Below are 21,265 nucleotides of genomic sequence, written 5' to 3'. Positions count from 1 at the left end.
TATTTGCAAACATTAGCTGGTCTGAGAAATATGGTGGCTTTTGCTGTACAGAACTATTTTTCCTATTGTTAAACACCCACCACATTCAGAATATAATCCATAAGAGGAATGGGAATCCGCTCCTCAGTGCCCACCACCCTGAAAGTGACCAACAAAATAACAACTGTCAAATAAAGCTTTTGAAATTGAACAAGGTGACTGCAGCAATCACGTTCTGGAGACACTTGTTCTACTCTATTGTGTTATGAGCTCAGCATCATACAGTTCAAGTGGCACTGACTGTCTGTTGCTCTCTGGTTCCCCCTGCTGTTGACTGAATGTGTGGAGGGCCTCCTCTTCCTCCTCATCCTCACTTGAAGCCTCTTCAGCAGCATGGCTGGAACGAGCTGGTGGCACCGTTACAGTGCTGTCCGCTTTCTGAATAGAGGGCTTCTGGCAAATGTACTCGGGTGCTCGGCCAAGGTTGCAGATTTCCTCCAGTAACTATTACAACAGTTTTATTTTCACTTATACTGCACCTTAGAATTAAACTCTTTTAAAGGAAAAGTTCACAGTTTTACAACCCTAGTCATGCCACAACATTGTCAGCAATTAAGTGTCTGAGTGAGCGCTCTACTCATCTTTGATGACTGATTGGTTTGAGAGAATTTTGTTTTAATTAGTTGAGTAAATTCCTCCATGGGAGTTAAAAGTAACTCTTGAACTATCCCAAGAGCTACTTGGGATAGTTCAGCTGCCATTGGTACCCCTTGGTTACTTGACTGAAGTCTTGAACTGATACACTGTTCCTGTTAAGTCTGATGACCTATTCTATTGTTAGGCCTCTCCATTCCAAAGCAATCACGCTAACAGAAAAAAAAAAATTAAAAATCTGGCTTGCAACATTGATGTACCTTTCCCGTAGGTTTGGTGACACCTAGGCCTCTCGATTCCAGAGCATTCACGCCAACAAGCCAATTGCTGATGCTGCCTAATGCCCGCCCACCCAGCCAGCCTCCAGAGTGATGACAATACCCCTTCAGTCTATAGGCTGAGATGTAATAAAAATCCAACATATACAACAAAATAATGCCTTAACACAAGTACTACAAAATATCTGAATTCAGGCAAACTCGCAACATTACATCTGTGTAAGACGACTGTTTCAGTCATTTTGTTAGACCCCATGACAATGTTCAAAACAGGGTTTCAAAATGTTTTGCAACACTGTTTCTCAAGTTAGCCATTGATAATTTACAATAACGTTTTGCATCATCCACAGTCGCAGGTATCTATTCTTTTGCTCCCGTTTTACTTTCCTTTTCTGTTGTTCATTTCATCTTGAATTTATCTACATAATGGACATCATATTTCTGTGTCACTCCTTTCATTAACTGATGCTAACATGAGGAGCAGAGCAGATGTGATATTACATAGGCAAACAAGATGGTTTTTGACACTAAACTAGTCATCAAAGTTCACCAGAAACTAATCAGTTCATCACCGTTATGCATATCTTTTGAAATTTGGTGTTACAAGAGGATAGCAGTCATTGATTTTGAATTAGTTTATGAAAGCTGGTCTGGGAGGGACCAATTCTCCCACTCATCTCTTTTTTGGCTGCCCAAGCCTAATACGGTTACCAAATCAGGAAATAGTACTCTACTGGTGAGTGCCCTATTGATACCCATAGCAACTTTTTGCCATAAAATGCAACTGTTCAAGTGGAGTAGAGCAGTCAGAGGACTCATTACTAACAATGTTTCATTGTAACTAAGGCTGCAAAAAAAAGGGAATTTGACTTAAGTACCCACCTTAATAATGGCAGTGGTGGCATCAGTTTTTAATGTGGGTTGGTGCCGCATGAGTTCGTCAACAGCACTGCCCAAATTTGATGCAGTGTCTCCTGTTGGTATGTAATAAAGACTGTGCAATTAAGTCGGCTCCACAGGTAACACTGTCCTTCACACATGCACTGTTATCATGAATGAATCTGCAACTGACTGACAATGCTCCAAAAGGATCCACAGTCCACATATCTAATGCAGTTCATCTCCACCCTTGGTCAAACTGACTTTGTAGCAAGAGTGACACTCATTAAAGGTGGATGTGAAACAGCACAAATGCAGTGGCGGCCTGCAATATTGTTTGTCTAGGGGCACAGACCTCCACCCCACTCTCCCTATTTTAAACCTTCAGACAGAAGAATCTGACAATGGTAAAACTTTTGTCCTTAACTGACAACAATGTTCTGCCTTACACAATCAGCAGACATTACCCTTACCAAAAAGTAGTATATGCAAGTATGTTTCAAGTATACTTTTTATATACTTATCAGTACTATTTTTTGGTAAGGGTACTTTTGGACTTAACATCAGATCATTGTTATTGTTAAATTACCTGTAACTGCACAAAATTATGGGGTTACCTATGTTGATGAGAGCAACATTCAGGACATCAGCTATATTGTCCAGTAAGCAATTCTGTTCAAGGTACGACTCCACAATGAAACACTGGCTTAATTTTTCAGCACAGTTTCAACAGTTGTTCAGAACACATGACACAGAACAAGACATATGGGATAAATCAAGAAAATTTAAGACTCATGGAGAGACAGATGAACAAGATATTCCTCCCTCCACACTTCTGTGGGTAGTCACTGCTGTCTCCTGCCAGAGCAGTTGACCTATACTTGGCTTTGATTGTTAACGGGGTCAAACAATGTTGCCACACCAAGCAGTCTTACTTTATATTCATAAATATTTGGATACTGATAAAGCTGACATTCTTGTTGTCTGGTGGAGCTGAAAGCAATTAATGAACACAAGCTCAAAGAAACTTGCTTGGCTGAGCATAAAGCAATAAGTACATCCTCCAATATGACTGCAGACTTAATTTTCAGGTCACCCAAAGAAACTAAACAAGGGATTTGAGATCCATCTAAAGTGCATAAGGGTCAACTCACCCAACGGGTCAGAGCTGCGTCGTCTTCGCATGGCAGGCAGATAGTCAGGAGACAGTAGCACTTTGAAGAGGCGTTCAAAGGGCTGGCACTGAACAAAAGAGTGCAGGCCTCTTGCATTCAGGCACAAGGCACTGAACACATTGGGGAGAGAACCCAAAACCTCACGAGTGGCAGGAACCTGGCAAAAAAAAAAAAACAAAAGAAATGGAGAAGACCCCGGAAAAGGATGTCAGCAGTTCAACTTGACTAGAGCAGGACTCTTACATGTTTCATTTTTACACATACCAGAGTATGAGCCAGAGTATGTAATCACAGTCAACAGTATTCCAGGTGATACTCACACTGTTTTTAAATGTCACAGTCTAAATTTGTCACAGTGACAATGTGTTGAACAAGACGAGGCATTATTACATTACTGGAAAGTACAGATCAAAACAGAGTGATAGGCTAGAGGCTGTGATAAATTAGTAATTGTTCCTTCATTAGGTCACTGGTAAGGATCAGGTCTAGGAGCATGCAACTAATGCCACTTGTACTCGCATCCACAACACTACAGAATCACCAGGCTCAGGATAGTAACCACACAAGGAGTCCATTCTCAACTTTCAAAAGTAACCATCCATCTGTCACATTTTTATACAAGCTCAGAGATCAACACTATTCTAGAGTCACCCAAATAATGTCTGGCAAAGTGTAAATGAAATTTCACATCTTTATTTAAAAAAATAAATAAATAAATAAAGCCATATAACTGGTGATCCAACAGACAAAACTTGCATTAGAACCCATTTTAAAAAAAAAAAAAAAAAAAAACGTTTCTCATCCTTGACATCAGAAGAAAGTGATGAGGGAGGGAGGGAGGGAAACAGAAACGATACAGTAAAATTTTGAGACCGAGAAATTAGACCTCCCCTAGGGGAAATTTCATTTAGAACTATGACAAAAATAGTCTCACAGCTCTGCAATAGTCTGATTAAAATCCACAAAACGTACATAATACCAGAAGAATCCTACATGAAAAAAAAACCTTGTGGGCCAGACCAAGCAGCTGAAACTACTGAGCAGGAGTGCTTTTTGGCACTAATGAGTCGCCACAGAAGATGCGAATGAGGAAAAACTCACCTTGCAACCATTGCAATTAGCATCCAAGCTACCTTCACTGTGCAGCATACCACATACATACTGACTAAATATCGGTCATGGTCACCTCAGGGGTAACACTCACCCCATACCATGGCTTCAGCGGCAATCGTTTTCACGTTTGTGGTTGTCAATAGCAACAAGCAGTAAGTTCCAGGTCCGGCTCGGTAAACTTCAGCAGTCTTTGGCCAAAGCACATTCACTACCTAGTGAACGTGCCAGGTCCTGCACCAGCTGTACCGCCGTCAATAAAATTTGCCAAAATAAGATAGAAAAAATTGATGTGGGTTGATTTCGGCATGTGGACGGGATGATAAATTTTTTTTTTTTTTTTATAAATTGAGCCTCGTGCAGTTTTTGTAGTCACAGAGGCCTACAGCTAACAGAGTTGTCTGGGTGTCTTTGTGGCCAATCACTAGTCTTGTTCTTGCACAATCACTCAGGTTTTGCTAAATGCCTAACCCAAACAGATTGTACTGTTTGTAATAACTGACAAATGAATTCCAAGACATTTTCAGTGACTTGGAAATGTTTGTACATCCATCCCAAAACATGTCTAAAGACAATCTGCTGTAAAAGTGAGGATTTGAATGGAAAAACTTGTATTTAATGTGTCCAATTACTTAAGATCACAACTGCTTACAACTGTGGATAAAATGGCTGCAGCTCAAACAGTTAATGCATTATTTTTGGGAATAATGAATTAAAAGCTTGAATTTGAATTAAAAGCTAAACATTTACACTATAATGAAATCTTGATTGTTTCAACACTGAATTAACATCCAGCACACCTTGATGATTTAGCCAGCGTATGCCAACTGTACTAAAAATGCTGGCATACGTCTAGTAAGTTGGATGATACATCCTACTTACATTTACCACAAGTTGTAGGTAAGCTATGCGATTGTTGACATGTTTCTTGTGAGAAACTCATAAGTCAAAATTTGTCCACTGATGCTGTCCAGTGACTGAACAAATAAAAGCTGCAGTCCTCATGCAAACAGTTCAGACGGTTTCAAATATTAAAAACATTTACACATGGAGTAAATATAAAGTCTCAATCTTACCTGTTCGTATGAAAACATATCCACATAAAGTGTCCTGATTTTGGAAAATGACATCTGAAAATACTTTAGTTCCTTGCTGTGGGTGAAGAAATGTAGCATTTTAAAAGAAGTCCCTCTGTGGTTTGTCTGCTGGATGCCGGCTCTTTGTGCCACAACATTATTAATTAACTTATTTTAAAGGTTGAAAGAATCACAGCGATTCATTCATTCATTTACACCAACATTTATCACAGACATCAGTCGATTCTTCAGCATGATGAAAATAAATCCCATGATCCACCAAGGCAAAAATTTTATAAAAAAAAACAAAAAAAAAAACAAACATAAAATTACTCTGTTTGGCCTCCATGTGGAGGGGAGAGGTCGCACAACAGCGTACAGGTGCTCGATGACGTGCTTGTCAATATTTATATGTTCGCCTGCCAAACAAAAGCATTCGTCCAGCAGTGGAAACACAAACCAAGCCAGACTTAACCATTCTGACCCGCACCATACAGTACCGACCCGGACCACTCGGAAGAAACAAGGGTTGTCAGCATACGCGGCCTAAATCATCATGGTGCGACAGATGTATAGCTTATTTGATGTATCCATCATATTCAACGCATTTCGCATATGTAGGCATACGCTGGCTAAATCGTCAAGCTGTGACAGGGACCTAAAAGCTAAACAATTACAATACAATGAAATCTTGATTGTTTCAACATGTCTGCAACAAAGAGCTCAAGTGTGGTTTACCACATTCGAACTCAGTCACACAACTGAGTACACATGTGAACAGTACATGTGATGAGGCCTTACTTGGATATAATCACAATAAAAACAATGTCAAACAGTCAAAGAGAAAGAAGATGATTAAGACAATGACAGCACAAGTAAAACTGAGACTCACATCTTTAATGAGAAGGGCATGGAGCATAACATCAGTGAGACCATTATCCTGCAGTGACGAAAGCAGGGATGGCTCCTGGAACACAAACACCGTCACAACCTCTGTTGCTACAATTCCAAATGACAAAAACAAGAGAAGAAAAAATTTCAGAAAGAATTAAAGACAAACCCAAACAGTGACAGACTGAATAATAATAGTAACAACAACAAAGTTAAATAATAAGGTTTACGCCTTTTTCACAATCAGGTATTCATCTATTTTGTAAAAAGTACATTTTCTTGCTGTTCTGTCTGCCCATTTATAAATACTTACAAAACGAGACCATGTTTTTTTTCCCCCTCCTTTTTTGGCTATGGATCTTGGAAATTGGGATGTATGTCATTGTCTACAGACACTATGTGGGTGATTCTTAGACTACAGGCACTTATGTCCTTTGATCATATTGTATGAAAAACAGAAAAAAGGGGAAATTTCACACTTTTATAGTTATCTTTACAATGAAAGTGTGTTAAGAAATTTATTCTAGTAGTCTATGATGACTTTTTCACCTTTTTTCAGCATCATTATATGCAAACAGTCATTTTGTGTTTGTCCCACACCCAGACTTTTGATCTTCAATGATAAAAATGAATGGTAAAGAAACGTTTTTTCTAATGTTTTAAAATATCTCTGAATAAAATATCAGTAAAATAATCAAAACATAATTGGGGTATACAATGTCATACAACTGTTGTGATTTTTTTTTTTAAACAAAATGTAGTTGTCCCACACTATTGCCGTAATTTCCACCACAACACTGTAATGTCCCTTTAAACAGTTTGTATGAAAGATTGTTTGGGTAGTTTCTATGGAGATAAACAGTGACATCAGAGCACATGTATATAGCGCCAAATCACAACAAACGGTTGCCCCAAGGCGCTTTATATTGTAAGGCAATGGTGTGGTGGAAATTACATTTACAAGGCCAATAGTGCCCGTAGTTAAAGAATCACCCATGTACGTCCAGTGATTTATATGTCAAAATTAATTTCAGTCATATAATAATAAAAACCTTGTTCAAACATTGTTTTTATAGTAATATAAAAACATTTTGTTGCTGCAAAATATCTCTAGTGTATTTTTAACTTGAGGTAGTTATTTCTGCTAATATTTGTATCCATGAAGTTTGACGGTCATCTAAATTTCATCAATTCCTGGTTTCTATAAAATTTACTCACGCTTAAGCCAACAACTTTATACAAAATAACAGATGTGATGATATACATTCTTCAAAAACTAATGTTACCGTCTACAGACAGTATACGTACATTTCAAAATTATTGCCATCTGTCAACAACATTGTGAGAAGAATCAAAAGGGCCTCTATGTATTCTAAGGTACCATTCAGGACCATCAGTATAATAATTTCCTTTCAAACATACTTGTATAAAACTCAGAAGGCATTGTCTATGAACACAACATAATATTTTGCACAATTTGAGTGTCACAGTGGAGTAGAGAGAAGGATATTGTTTCATCAAAATGCATCAAATCTAGGCTTGCATCTCAGATGTACCTTCTAGCAATTTGTAACTAAACTTTCAGATCATCTTTATAAAGAACCTCCTCCTCTATACCACTTGATCATGAAGCTGTATAACTGGAGACAAAATGAAGACTTAGCACTGTGTACAATTTCTTCAATCACAGCCACATAAATCTATAACTTTTTCTGGGTTATCTGGGTGTCTTGGTGGCTTTCCTCACTCTTCTCCTTGCACAGTCAGTTTAGGAGAACTGTCTACTCTATACAGATTTATCAGAGTGTCATACAGTTTGTATTTCTTCCTAACGGATGTATACAAAATCCAAGACATTCAGTGGCAGCTTTACCATCAGAGAGCCTCGTCCACAACTACCACAAAAGACTCCAAGATGTCACTGATGTTAAAGGGAGGAAATACACGGTATTAAGAACCTGGGTATGTAAAATTTTGATCAGGGTCAATTGGGTATTTTCTGTTGTCATTATGATTTAAAAAGAGACAGTTTTCAATTTCAATTTATTTTCATTTATATAGCGACAAATCACAACAGAGTTGCCTCAAAGCGCTTCACACAGGTAAGGTCTAACCTTAGCAACCCCCAGAGCAACAGTGGTAAGGAAAAACTCCCTCTGAGGAAGAAACCTCAAGCAGACCAGACTCAAAGGGGTGACCCTCTGCTTGGGCCATGCTACAAACATAAATTACAGAACAATTCACAGACGAATATACAAGAAATGCTATTGGCGCACAGGACAGGAGGAACGCCAACACGAATACAACTCCCATCTCTGGATGGCGCTGCACCTTAAACAGAGAAAAAAACAGAATCAGGCATTAGAAAGACAAAAAATACTGTATAATTTGCCAGCATTAAACAACAAGAAAAACAGAAAAATACTAAGGTGATCGCCAACCACTAGCCCTAAACTTCACTAAAAGACCCAGAATTTAGGTAAAGTTGAGGCCGCAGCCCGCTCCAATTACTAATAAATTAATTAAAAGAGTAAAAAGCATAAAACAAAACTGTACCAGTATGCTAGCCATATGAAAGGGAAAATACGTGCGTCTTAAGTCTGGACTTGAAAATCTCCACAGAATCTGACTGTTTTATTGACGCAGGGAGATCATTCCACAGAACGGGCACGATAAGAGAAAGCTCTGTGACCAGCAGACTTCTTATTCACCTTAGGGAGACCAAGTAGTCCTGCACCCTAATGCTGCGTTCACACCGGGCACGACGTGAGGGACAGCAGCGACATGTAATCCCTATGGAACGATGCATTTTGGAGCCAAGTCACGCAGTGCACCGCGATGGACACGAATGAAGCGCCGCAAATGAAGCGCCGCGAGTGAAGCGATTTTGAGCAATTGGCGCGTTTGTGGCATGATATTGCGTCGCATCACGTCGCCCTCTTCCCCAAGTTGAAAAATCTGAACTTTTTCGTCTCGTCGCAATGACCAATCAGGATAAGAATATGTAGTGACGTGGAGATGTCTGGAGTTTGAAGATGTGAACATGTCCTGTATCTGGTAGCAGCCTGTGAGCAGGACTTATGTCTCTTTTGTCCTTTATTTCACAATTATGACAGAGTTTTTGAAGCGATCAGCAGCCCCGCAGCAGCGGGAGCGGAGTTTCTTTTCCTTTAATTTTACGTGCACGCGCGAGCGAATTGTCCATGGAGATTTTACTTATTAACTACACCGATGTATAATAAAACAAATGGTGACTGGTTTCTAAACACAATTATGACAGTTTTTGGGGGAATAGCAAGCTGCAGCCCCACAGCAGGCAGCAGAGTTTCTTTCTTTCTTTTTTTTTATTGTTTACATGTGCGCGTGTGAATGGGACAGGAGGTCCTCAAACTGGGTCCCGCAGAGGCGGAAGGACCGCTGAAAGCGGCCGTCATCCAGACGCAGCTCCTGCAGCAAATAATGATACTCCCTGAACTGGGAACGTCTCATGACGTTTGTCAGCTTTCCACAACAACTCGCTCCGTGTGATCAAGGTCCGTCATGTTACCTTGACTGACAACCGGAGCCGGCGAGCAGAATGGAAGCTCCTCCGCACCGGGGCGAATTTTCACAGCAAAAGCAGAGCGACACACCAGGCGAAGGAGGCGCGTCCGTCGCCATGCGACCCCTGCAAATTTGTAGCGTCTGATCACGCCCGGTGTGAACACAGCATTAGAACGTAAAGCCTGGGCCGGTACGTAATGTTTAATTAGGTCAGCTAGGTAGGGAGGTGCCAGTCCATGAATAATTTTATAGGTTAGTAGCAGAACCTTAAAATCTGATCTCACTGGGACAGGAAGCCAGTGAAGGGATGCCAAAATGGGTGTAATGTGGTTGTACTTTCTGCTTCGTGTCTGACGATAAATGGTTTCACCCAACAGTTGGGTAAAGCCACAGTTGTTTGACAATAAATGGCTTCACCCAACCACTAACCATGAGTGAAAAAAAAAAAAAATTATTTAAAAAGTGTTCTCTGAAAAACACCCAAAAAAGGAAAAAAAAAAAAAAATCTGCTCAGGTATGTAAACTTTTGAGCACAACTGCATGTAACTGAAATAACCCATCCCTCAAATCCAGTGATTTTTACATCACATTATTAAAAGCCCCACCCCAAGACACACATACCCCCCAAGAAAAAAACAGACAAGCAAAATTAATATTGCTGCATTAGACAAAGCAACACCTTATTTGAAGTGATAAAAATTTTCAAAATCTATTTTAAAGTGCAGCAATAAATCATACTCAGTATGTCCATAATCAGTGGTGGGCACAGTTCAGCTAATCCAATAGCAGATAATGATCAAAGCCAATGTTTTTTTTGCTACTGGATTAGCTTTTCAGATAAGTTTTAAAACCATCATCGGACCAATTATCTTCTGATAAATTTAGTTCCGATAACTTTCAGTCCGATAAACTTTACCAGCAAAGAAAATGTTAACGGTCAAAAACATTTGTAAACACTAAAATCAAATATTTTAATCCGTTTATGGTGTGTTTATAGCCACTGAGCAGATTGGCTGCCTGTCGCTTGCTGATGACATCATTAAGCGCAAAACATGACTGGCCGGTAGACGTAGAGAGCATTGTGGGTAGCGTAGTTCAGGTTCACTTTGGATGTTACAGTGACTTGTCCACTCGACACAAAAACAAAACAGACTAATTTTAACATTTTATTTCTTTGCGGCTGTAATTTAATCGCCAAGACTCGGTGGGGGAGAGGAGCTCTCATGGCGCAGGTGTGTGTACAGAGGGAGGGACTTTTCTTCACGTTTCGACACTGTATTGGATTTTTTAAAAAGGATGCTTTATGTGGATTATTTATTCAGATGAATCCCACTGAAACTAACAGGTAAGAATTTATATTTACTATGTATTTTACTCTGCCAATCATTGCATTAGTGGATGTATTTCAGTTGTTTAAGCCGCAGGGTTGAAAGCACGTGAAAAAAGCGGCAGCTTTTAGTTCGTAAATGACGGTGTATCGAATACCGAAATAAACTGACTTCTACTGTGTTTTACTGCTTTTGAAAGATAATGACAGTGTTTGTTTATTTTTTTTTAATTTATTCATTTTTCGTGTATTCTTTGTGTTTGTGATCCTTGAATTTACCCAGTACTCCTGCGGCGCCTAAAACGAAACTGTTTTCTCAGAAGCCGACAGTGTAATCTGATGTGGCCGCGTCCAAATCAATACTAATAGTTAGAAAAGCTGAAGAGTTGGAGTGCTACTTGGAACTAAATCTGTTTTAAGATGGTGCTCTTTGGTAGAGGGCTAGCACAGATAAAGTCTTGACAAGATACCAAGGCACTCATCTAATAAAAAAGTTAAAATGTCTATTTTATGGGCAAATCATAATTAAAAAATGCACTTCTTCAACGCGTTTCGGCTAGAAGCCTTCATCAGGAAGTGAACACTCATTCTGAGACAAGTCTTAATTAAAAATCTCAAATAGGTGGGTCAGCAGGTGTGAACAATTGGATCATCACTTAACCAATGAGAACAAAGTCAGATAAAGGGTATTCAAAGCTGGGGCAAAACAAAAAATAAAAAATAAAGTGTGGCCAACAATGGGCCTAATGTCTGCCCAGCAATACAAAAATCTGTCAAACATATAAATACATTGCATATCACTGGGACAATAAACTCATTTAAAGAAATGGCAATATTCTATATCTTCATTGAGACCCAGGCATATAGTTGCTTTTAATCTAAAAACCCAAAAGGTCTCGCGTTGATTCAGCTGTTTTATCCTATTGCCTCCTCTTATAGTTTGTGGTATGTGATCAATGCCAATAGCCCTTAAAATAGAAGGATCACTATTATGTTTATCCTTAAAATGACGAGCCATAGGATAATTGTCATTTTTAGTTCTTATGGCATACTTATGCTCTGAGACTCTATCCTGTAAACGGCGTTTAGTTCTGCCAATGTAAAACACATTGCAGACTGGACACTAATTTGTAAATCACAAAAGTAGTTTTACAATTAATAAAATGTATTTCATAAGTATTATCTCCATGTGTATCATAAAATGTATTACATTTAACCACATTAGAGCAATGGTTACACTGACCACATTTAAAGCTGCCACACCGTTTGACTGAAAGCCAAGTATTTTTTGAAGGTGATGGCAAGTAGCTATGAACAAGTTTATCACTCAAAGTAGGCGGTAGGCGCACGTTTAAAGCTGAATATAGGGGGTTCCAAAACACATTACCCGGAGAAGCATCACATTGTAGTAAATTCCAGTTTTTCTTGATAATATTTTTAATGTGATGTGATTCTGTACTGAATCTAGTGGAAAAAAAGACCCTTTCAGATCTCTGTCCTGCAGTCTTATTTGTTAAAAGACTGCCGTTCTAGACTTCTTGCTCTATTTTAGCACTTTTAAGGACTCTCTTTTATAACCTCTTTGAATAAATCTATTTTCCATCTCAGCAGCTTTTTGATCAAAATCATTTATTTCATCGCAAACCCTTCTAAGTCGCATAAACTGGCCATAGGGTATGTTATCTTTAAGGTGTCTGGGATGGAAACTCTTAGTATGTAAAATAGTATTACGAGAAGTAGGCTTTCTAAAAATTGTAGTATGTAAAAAGCCAGCATTATCTCTGAAAATTTCCAGATCCAGAAAACTTGATCTTGATGAAGATGTGGACCAGTTTTTCCCTTTACTCCAGAGGAAGGCCGACAGATCATCAGTACCAACTCCCTTTTAGAGGAAATGGATTCTTCAGTCTCCCTGGACATGGATACTGATCTTAAGAATTTAATGATCAAAGACATAAAATTAGATCTACACGGGATTATACTTTCAGACTACTGGAGGAGAGATATAATTCCAAAAGGACTGAGACTAAGAAAATTTCCATCTTATGGGGGAGTAGACAAATCAGACTTTAAGAACAGATGGGAAGCCATTTTGAATAAGTGCTCTTTTGATTTAATGCTGTTACTTATAGAAGAGGCCAATAAAGACAGAGAAGCCTTTAAAAATGAAATAGAGGAACTACAAAAGAGTGTTGCACAGCATAAAGATCATGAAAAGGTCACCCAACTAGAGCTTAAGCTGAAAGAAGATCTAAAGGAATTCACTCAGAAGCTCAAACAGGAGAAGCTTAGAAAATTTAAAGAGATGAAATGGATTATAAAAGGGGCAATGTCTACACATGGAAAAACCAATTCCACAGACGGCGAGAGATTTCTCAATCTCCTAGAAGACCTAGGACAGTTTCTTTTAATCTTACAAGCAGCGATGAGGAAGCACACCAAAGCTCCAATTCAACTACTGAGGAAGGTGACTTTTTTAGACCACAGAGAGATGCAACAAAGAGCAAAGCAACGAAGGACTACCCAGAGACAACAAAGAACACCAAAAAGAAAAGACCAACAAGAAGAGGGAGAAGGAAAAGTCACCAAGCCTGTTCTGAGGAGCCGCATAGGGACACGGTGATTAATATATCAGGAAAGCCTCTACCTGAAAGTTGCATTGACGTCCTATCTAAGGGCCTTTCTTTTGCTCCAACGTACTCATCCAGAGAATTTGATAATCACAGAGGAAAAGTACCCCAACATGAGGAAATGTGCTACCTCCTTGACTGCATTATTCGGCTCCACTTATTTATGCGAGTCAGCCTTTTCCTACATGAAGATCATTAAGTCCAAATACCGTTCCACCATGACTGATGAACATTTGGAAGTGTGCTTGAGGCTGGCTGTCAGTAGCTACTGTCCGGACTACGCATCCCTGGGTTATTCAATTCAGTGCAAGTTATCAAAGTAAACTCAGGTAATTACAAAAAAATGTTAATAGTTTTATGTGTGTTGTGCAATATTGGCTCATTCGGTTATGCAAGGTACATCAACATACACTGTACATACAAAGAATCCTCAATACATCTGAAAATAATTATATGTTTTGCATTTTTGTAGTGGGGTAGATCATTTTGACTTGGTCGTTTTATAAGTAGCTTGCATGCTGAAAAAGTGTGAGCACCCCTGCACTAATAGAAACATCAAACTGTCTCTGGAATTTGACAAGCAAAAGATCTGTTTTCTGGATCTGGAAATTTTCAGAGATAATGCTGGCTTTTTACATACTATCATTTTTAGAAAGCCTACTTCTCGTAATGCTATTTTACATGCTAAGAGTTTCCATCCCAGACACCTTAAAGATAGCATACCCTATGGCCAGTTTATGTGACTTAGAAGGGTTTGCGATGAAATAAATGATTTTGATCAAAAAGCTGCTGAGATGGAAAATAGATTTATTCAAAGAGGTTATAAAAAGAGAGTCCTTAAAAGTGCTAAAAATAGAGCAAGAAGTCTATAACGGCAGTCTCTTAACAAATAAGACTGCAGGACAGAAATCTGAAAGGGTCTTTTTCCACTAGATTCAGTACAGAATCACATCACATTAAAAATATTATCAAGAAAAACTGGAATTTACTACAATGTGATGCTTCTCTGGGTAATGTGTTTTTGGAACCCCCTATATTCAGCTTTAAATGTGCGCCTACTTTGAGCGATAAACTTCTTCATAGCTACTTGCCAGCACCTTCAAAAAAATACTTGGCTATCAGTCAAACGGTGTGGCAGCTTTAAGTGTGGTCAGTATAACCATTGCTCTAATGTGGTTAAATGTAATACATTTTATGATACACATGGAGATAATACTTATGAAATACAACATTTTATTAATTGTAAAACTACTTTTGTGATTTACAAATTAGAGTGTCCAGTCTGCAATGTGTTTTACATTGGCAGAACTAAACGCCGTTTACAGGATAGAGTCTCAGAGCATAAGTATGCCATAAGAACTAAAAATGACAATTATCCTATGGCTCGTCATTTTAAGGATAAACATAATAGTGATCCTTCTATTTTAAGGGCTATTGGCATTGATCACATACCACAAACTATAAGAGGAGGCAATAGGATAAAACAGGTGAATCAACGCAAGACTTTTTGGATTTTCAGATTAAAAGCAACTATATGCCCGGGTCTCAATGAAGATATAGAATATTGCCATTTATTTTAATGAGTTTATTGTCCCAGTGATATGCAATGTATTTATATGTTTGACAGATTTTTGTATTGCTGGGCAGACACTAGGCCCATTGTTGGCCATTCCCCCCCAGCTTTGAATACCCTTTATCTGACTTTGTACTCATTGGTTAAGTGATGATCCAATTGTTCACACCTGCTGACCCACCTATTTTGAGGTTTTTAATTAAGACTTGTCTCAGAATGAGTGTTCACTTCCTGATGAAGGCTTCTAGCCGAAACGCGTTGAAGAAGTGCATTTTTTAATTATAATTTGCCCATAAAATTAAGGCATTTTAACTTTTTTATTAGATGAGTGCCTTGGTATCTTTTCAAGACTTTATCAATACTAATAGTTATCGGTTATTGGTTATCTGTAATAAAGATAAAATTTTTTTTAGCAGTTTATCGGTTTATCGTCATAAAAGATAACTTTTCAGTTATCTGATTAATGGTTATCAAAGCTAACTTTTTGGTTAGCTGTGCCCACCACTGTCCATAATGCACCATTTTAGCAAAGTTTACAGACTGCAAGGTTTATTTTTACACAGTAAAATATTTCTCTAATTGCTTTTAAGAGTAATTTTTTTCTTCTGTGGATTTTGTGTTTGAGAGCCTGTGTATGTGTTTTGCGATTTGAGGAGTGATATTTTCAATTCATTTAATGCAATTAATTTAGATTAATTGAAAACCTAGTAATTAATTAGGTTAATTTGTTTTTACTCGTCTGACAGAACTAGCAATCATCTCTGGAAAATTCACAGTATCTGAAAAAGATGCAACCAATCATTTGTCAATTTCACCAGAAAATATACAAAAAACTGGTTAGACAAAAGATAAATGCAGTTTTCAGGAGCAGTAAGTTTTAGCTACAAGCAAGTGTAGCAAATACTGTCCAGCATCAAAACAGTTTGGGATAACTATGAAAAAAGCTGGCACACATTCTTTCATAAGTTGGTACACCTGACTGTGGAAAAGGCATTAATTTGCTCACACGTTTCACAGTACTTAAGTAATGCTATGTTGCTTAAGACCCCCTGGCGATTGCACTACTTTGATCCACGCCTTTCACGCACTCTGGCGTGCACAAGAGTAAACTCGTCTCAAACCCGTTGTAAACTGTGCATAGCTTCGTGCAAGTGTGCAAAGAATATTTTGAAATGTTCAAAATCTCCATCACGCATTAGTGATGTGAACATTACGCAACCAATTCAAAAACACTTGATGTGAGTGCGAATGATTGCATCAGTGCACCACATCAGAACACGGCTCGGCTGAATGATTACGAGGTCTGTTAAAAAAGTATCCGACCTTTTTATTTTTTTCAAAAACTATATGGATTTGAATCATGTGCACTTGCATCAGACAAGCTTGAACCTTCGTGCGCATGCGTGAGTTTTTTCATGCCTGTCGGTTGCGTCATTGTCCACCCCCCTCGTCGGATTTTTATTGTCAGGGAAATGGCTTGAGAGGCTGCCGCTTTGCTCCATGAAATTTTTTCAGAAACTGTTAGAGACAGCCAGTTGGAAACCATTGGAAAGATTCAGATGGATTTCGGTGAAAAGCTGCTGCTGAAGCAGTCCTCTGTGATTCAGGAAGCGATTAGAACCATTTTCAACAGCCAACTTGAAGAGAAAATGATTAATCCGCTACAAAATAATTATTTTATATAGGGAGCATGGTACAAAGCGCGGCGTCCAGCTCGGAACACAGCAGGTGGGATCGTCACGACGATGTGCGTGCAATTGCGCGGATCAAAGTCGTGCTAGTGTCAGGGCACCTGTAGCATGTTTGAAACCAAGTACACGTCAGTACAGACCGTATATAGGATACTCACCTAACAAGAAGAGTGACGGGCCATAATATTCTGCATTGCTGATGATGTGCTTGAGTGAGGTAGGTAACGACCCATCCATTACTTGTGAGAGAAAGAAGATGACCATACACACACACGTTAAAAATTTGTATAATGAAACAAATAAATGAAGACATGAACACAGCTACAATTGGTTAACAGAGAAATATGTATCCTGTCACGTTTTAGGCACCTAAAGATCTCCCTTTTTGTTACCATTTAAATATATACACCAAACAAAGTGTGATCAGCTCATTTTCTTATTGCCTATACACAAACATTGTGGGGGAGACAGAGACAAATCTGATTTTAAGAATAAATAAAGATGGCTCACCATGGCGGATACCATCAGAGAAAGTGGGGTCTGGGATGGCTTTCTTTAAAAAATTCAGCATCGACTTCAACAGAGCGGCCCTCTGAGGGATACACTGCATACCTAGTCAATGAGAAATTATAATATTCATAAACACAACAAATGCTATTGATGAGCCTTTATAAACTTAAAAACAATGTGCGTGCGTATATATATATATGCGGGAGCTGCTGCCCCCGCGACCCGACTCCGGATAAAGCGGAAGAAAATGGATGGACACACACACACACAGAGAGAGAGAGTACCTGCACGAGGAGTATTAGTAGTACTGCTCTGCACTTGGTGATCCACCTCAGATCTGGAACCAGAAGATGTTGATGGGCCAGGGCTGCTTTCCATGGCAACCTCTGTCACTGAGAATATATAATATTGGCTAAAACACCACAACTGAGAACAGATTTTTTTTCCCCCCCTCTCCTTTAAAAATTGCCAAAGATAAGTGGCGAACAGCATCCTTCTCCCTATATACCCTGGGTCCCTCCTCTGCACATGTCCAAACCATCTCAATCTCACCTGCCTAACGTTGTCTCCCAACAGTCCCACCTGAGATGTTGATTCCTAATCCTGTCCATCCTCTTCACTCCCAAAGACAATCGCAACATCTTCAGCTGTGAGTCCTGTCTCTTTGTTAGTGTCACCATCTCTAAGCTGTACAACACTGCTGGTCTCGCTATTGTCTTGTAAACATTCCCATTCACTCTTGCAGATATTCTGTATCACAAATCACTCTTGCCACCTTTCTCCACCCACTCTACCCTACGTGCACTCTCTTCTTCAACTCTCTACCACACTCTCCATTACACTGGACTAAAAATATGGAGATTAATCAACACAAATCGGCATCTAGATACAAACACAATGCGAGTGCATCAATTCATTCAGTGTGCATTGATTCATTTGACGGGTTTAATCGTGTTGCATGGCTCGCTGCCTGCTTGCATCCATTTTTTTCCTCGATGCACACTGAACGCACCACAGACGGAAGCTAGAAACAATTTTCCACCTCGGTGGACAATAAAGAATTATTCTATTCTATTCGAAAGCACACTTCTACCACAACAAAAATGATGACATCAAAAAGTCTTTTTGCTTAACGATTCCCTTATCGGTCCTTCAGTTCTAGATACCGGAGTGGCTGTTTTTGAGAATGTTGACTGGGAAATGACCATTTATCTACATTGATTGTAGATGGCAGTGGGGCTGCTTGAAGCAACAAAGCAGCGCTTCGACCCACTGTTCGCTGGTTCTCTGCTTCGCTTCCAGCGGCAGGTCCGCAATGTCTTCATTAACCCCTCTCAAAGCCATTTAAAAGGATTCTTGTCTTGTTGGTGACATGAAATGAGAATCGTTCTCTGTTCCACACCAGAGTTTTGCGCAATGATTCTCTGGCATGAGCACAATCCGGTGTGAGGAGCTCAGCCCGAAGCTGTCCATCGGGAAAAGGAAAAAAATAAAATAAATAAAAATAATAATAATATCCTCTGTTTTGTGGGACTAAGTGCACATCTCCAAAGAGCCGTGCAGATTTCAGTCTGAATTAATAACTTCAAAGCAAATCGCCATTTTAACTCAAATGACATCTTTCCAAATGTTATAATACAAACAAACTACACCCGACCAAACCTGTTTTGTTTACCCCAAAATGAGACGTCCTCTATTTCTTATGAATTACATCCTGATGTGCAGCGCAGTCGGCTGTAAGAGCTCAGCTCAGAGTCTATGGAGTTACATTTCTGTCAATAATATCTGAAAGGGAATGCTTTTGACAAAAAAAAAAAAAAAAAAAGATTTTGTTTAGTTCTATTTCTGTCCAGAAATCTAGCATCTATTACGTACAGATTTTATGTCCAGAGATCAAGGATCCAGTGACCATGAACAGATTCTATTGATTTTTATTTATGTCCAGAAATCAAGGATCCGGTGACCAATTTCATATTTATTTCCTTTAAGACTCAATAAAATAGAAAGCCTGTAAAGCCTACTTTTAGTACACAGAAAATTCACAAGAGTTATTGATAAGCAAATCGAGAAAAAAAAAAAAAATCGGGTTGATAAGTAGAATCAAAAAATAAAATCTTATCAATACCCATCACTAAGCGTATCACATCAAATTGCATTGTATCGCATTGTGAGGAAGTGAATTGGCATCAAATCGTATCGAATCAGGACCCGGGGTGAATCATATCACATCATCAGTTTCACTATTGTATCGCTGGTAGCGTATTGAGGTGTATAACGAATTGTTGTCAGTGATGAGATTCACATGCCTACTTTGGACAGTTGACCCCAAGTATTTAAACTCGTACTTTCACCACTCCTTGTAACCATACTATTTTACTGACTGGGTTTCCACTCATTCACACGTCTTGCTCCTACTGACTTTCATTCCCCTGCTCTCCAGAGCATATATCCATCTTTCCAGGCTAGACTCAACCTGCTCTCTACTCTCACTACAGATCACAATATTGTCTGCAAACATCATAGTCCATGGAGACTCTTATCTGATCTCAGTCAACCTGTCCATGACCATTGCAAACAGGAAAGGATTCAGAGCTGATCCTGGGGATAATCCCACGTCCACATTGAGGCTGTCATTCCTACTGTGCATCTCACAGTTGTCACACTATCCTTGTACTTGTCCTGCATTACCCTCACACACTTCTCTGCCACTCCAGACTTCCTCAAAAAATACCACAACTCTTCTCTTGGTACCCTGGCATAAGCTTTCTCTAAAACACACAATGCAACTCCTTCTGGCCTCCTCTATACATCATCAGTATTCTCAGAGCAAAAAGTGCATCCGCAGTGCTCTCTCGGCATGAAACCATGTTGCTGCTCACAGACCTTCAACTGTTTTCTCAGCCTAGCTTCTACTACGCTTTTCCATTAACTTCATGCTTTGGTTGATCAACATTATGCCTCTGTAGTTACTGCAGCTCTGCACACCGTTTTCCTTGAAAATAGGAACCACTACACTTTGTCTCCACTCTTCAGGCATCGTCTCACTTTCCAAGATTTTATGTAGCAATGTGGTTAAAAAGTCCACTGCAATCTCTCTCAAGACATTTCTATGACTACACTGGAATGTCACCTGGACCAACTGCCTTTCCACTCTTCATAGCTGTCCTCACTTCATCCTTACTAATCCCTTGCACTTCCTGATTTACTCTCATTTTCTTCATTCATCAGTTCTTCAAAATATTCCATCCACCTAGTCAAAAGTCTCCCTGTTTGTCAGCACATTACCATCTGCATCTTTTACCACCCTTCCCTGCTGCACATCCTTTCCAACTCTGTCCCTTTGTCTGAACAACTGGTACAAGTCCTTTTCTCCTTCCTTACAATTCAACTTCTTGCACAGCTCGTGAAATGCCTTTTCCTTAGCTTTCCCACATCTCTCTTCGCCTTATGCCGCATCTCCTTGTGCTCCTGTCTACTCTCCAACTATCCCAATTCTTTTTTGCCAACGTTTCTCCTTGTGTTTTCCTGGACATCTTCATTCCACCACCAACTCTCCTCGTCTTCCTTCCGCTGTCCAGATGTTAGACTCAGTACCTTCCTAGCTGTCTCCCTCACCATATCGGCAGTACTTTTCTAGTTGTCCAAAATTGCCTCCCCTCCATCCAGTGTGCCTGCTCACTGAATTTCATACAGCAGTCTCCCTCCTTCAGCTTCCACTGTCTGATCGTTTGTTGACCTCTCACTCTCTTCTTCACCTCTAAAGTCATCTGACAAACCACCATGGTAGACTGTCTAGCTACACTATCTTCTGCCACCACCTTAGTCTCAAATTTATTTTAGCTTGCATCTTGTACAAATAATGTAGTCCACCTGTGAGGACTTTCCTCCACTCTTATGGGCTTTTCACACTGAATCCGTCAAGCCAATCCGTCAACGCATCGGAATTCGT

The 21,265-nt window shown here is 39.3% G+C and overlaps 1 protein-coding gene across 1 annotated transcript in view; it reads right to left on the bottom strand.

The window, feature by feature from the left end:
* Window positions 1-21,265, bottom strand: part of huwe1 (HECT, UBA and WWE domain containing E3 ubiquitin protein ligase 1) — a 201,263-nt gene that overhangs the window by 123,168 nt on the left and 56,830 nt on the right. Inside the window, 8 exon segments of the mRNA XM_034172372.1 lie at window positions 81-138; window positions 281-483; window positions 1,794-1,885; window positions 2,945-3,122; window positions 6,044-6,150; window positions 16,965-17,045; window positions 17,317-17,418; window positions 17,601-17,708. Of these exon segments, the coding sequence (XP_034028263.1) occupies window positions 81-138; window positions 281-483; window positions 1,794-1,885; window positions 2,945-3,122; window positions 6,044-6,150; window positions 16,965-17,045; window positions 17,317-17,418; window positions 17,601-17,708 (929 nt within the window).

This window comes from Thalassophryne amazonica, chromosome 6, assembly GCF_902500255.1.
Source record: "Thalassophryne amazonica chromosome 6, fThaAma1.1, whole genome shotgun sequence".
Lineage (NCBI taxonomy): Eukaryota > Metazoa > Chordata > Actinopteri > Batrachoidiformes > Batrachoididae > Thalassophryne > Thalassophryne amazonica.
Note: the sequence above shows the minus strand (reverse complement) of the source record. Positions and strands in the feature narration are given on the sequence as shown.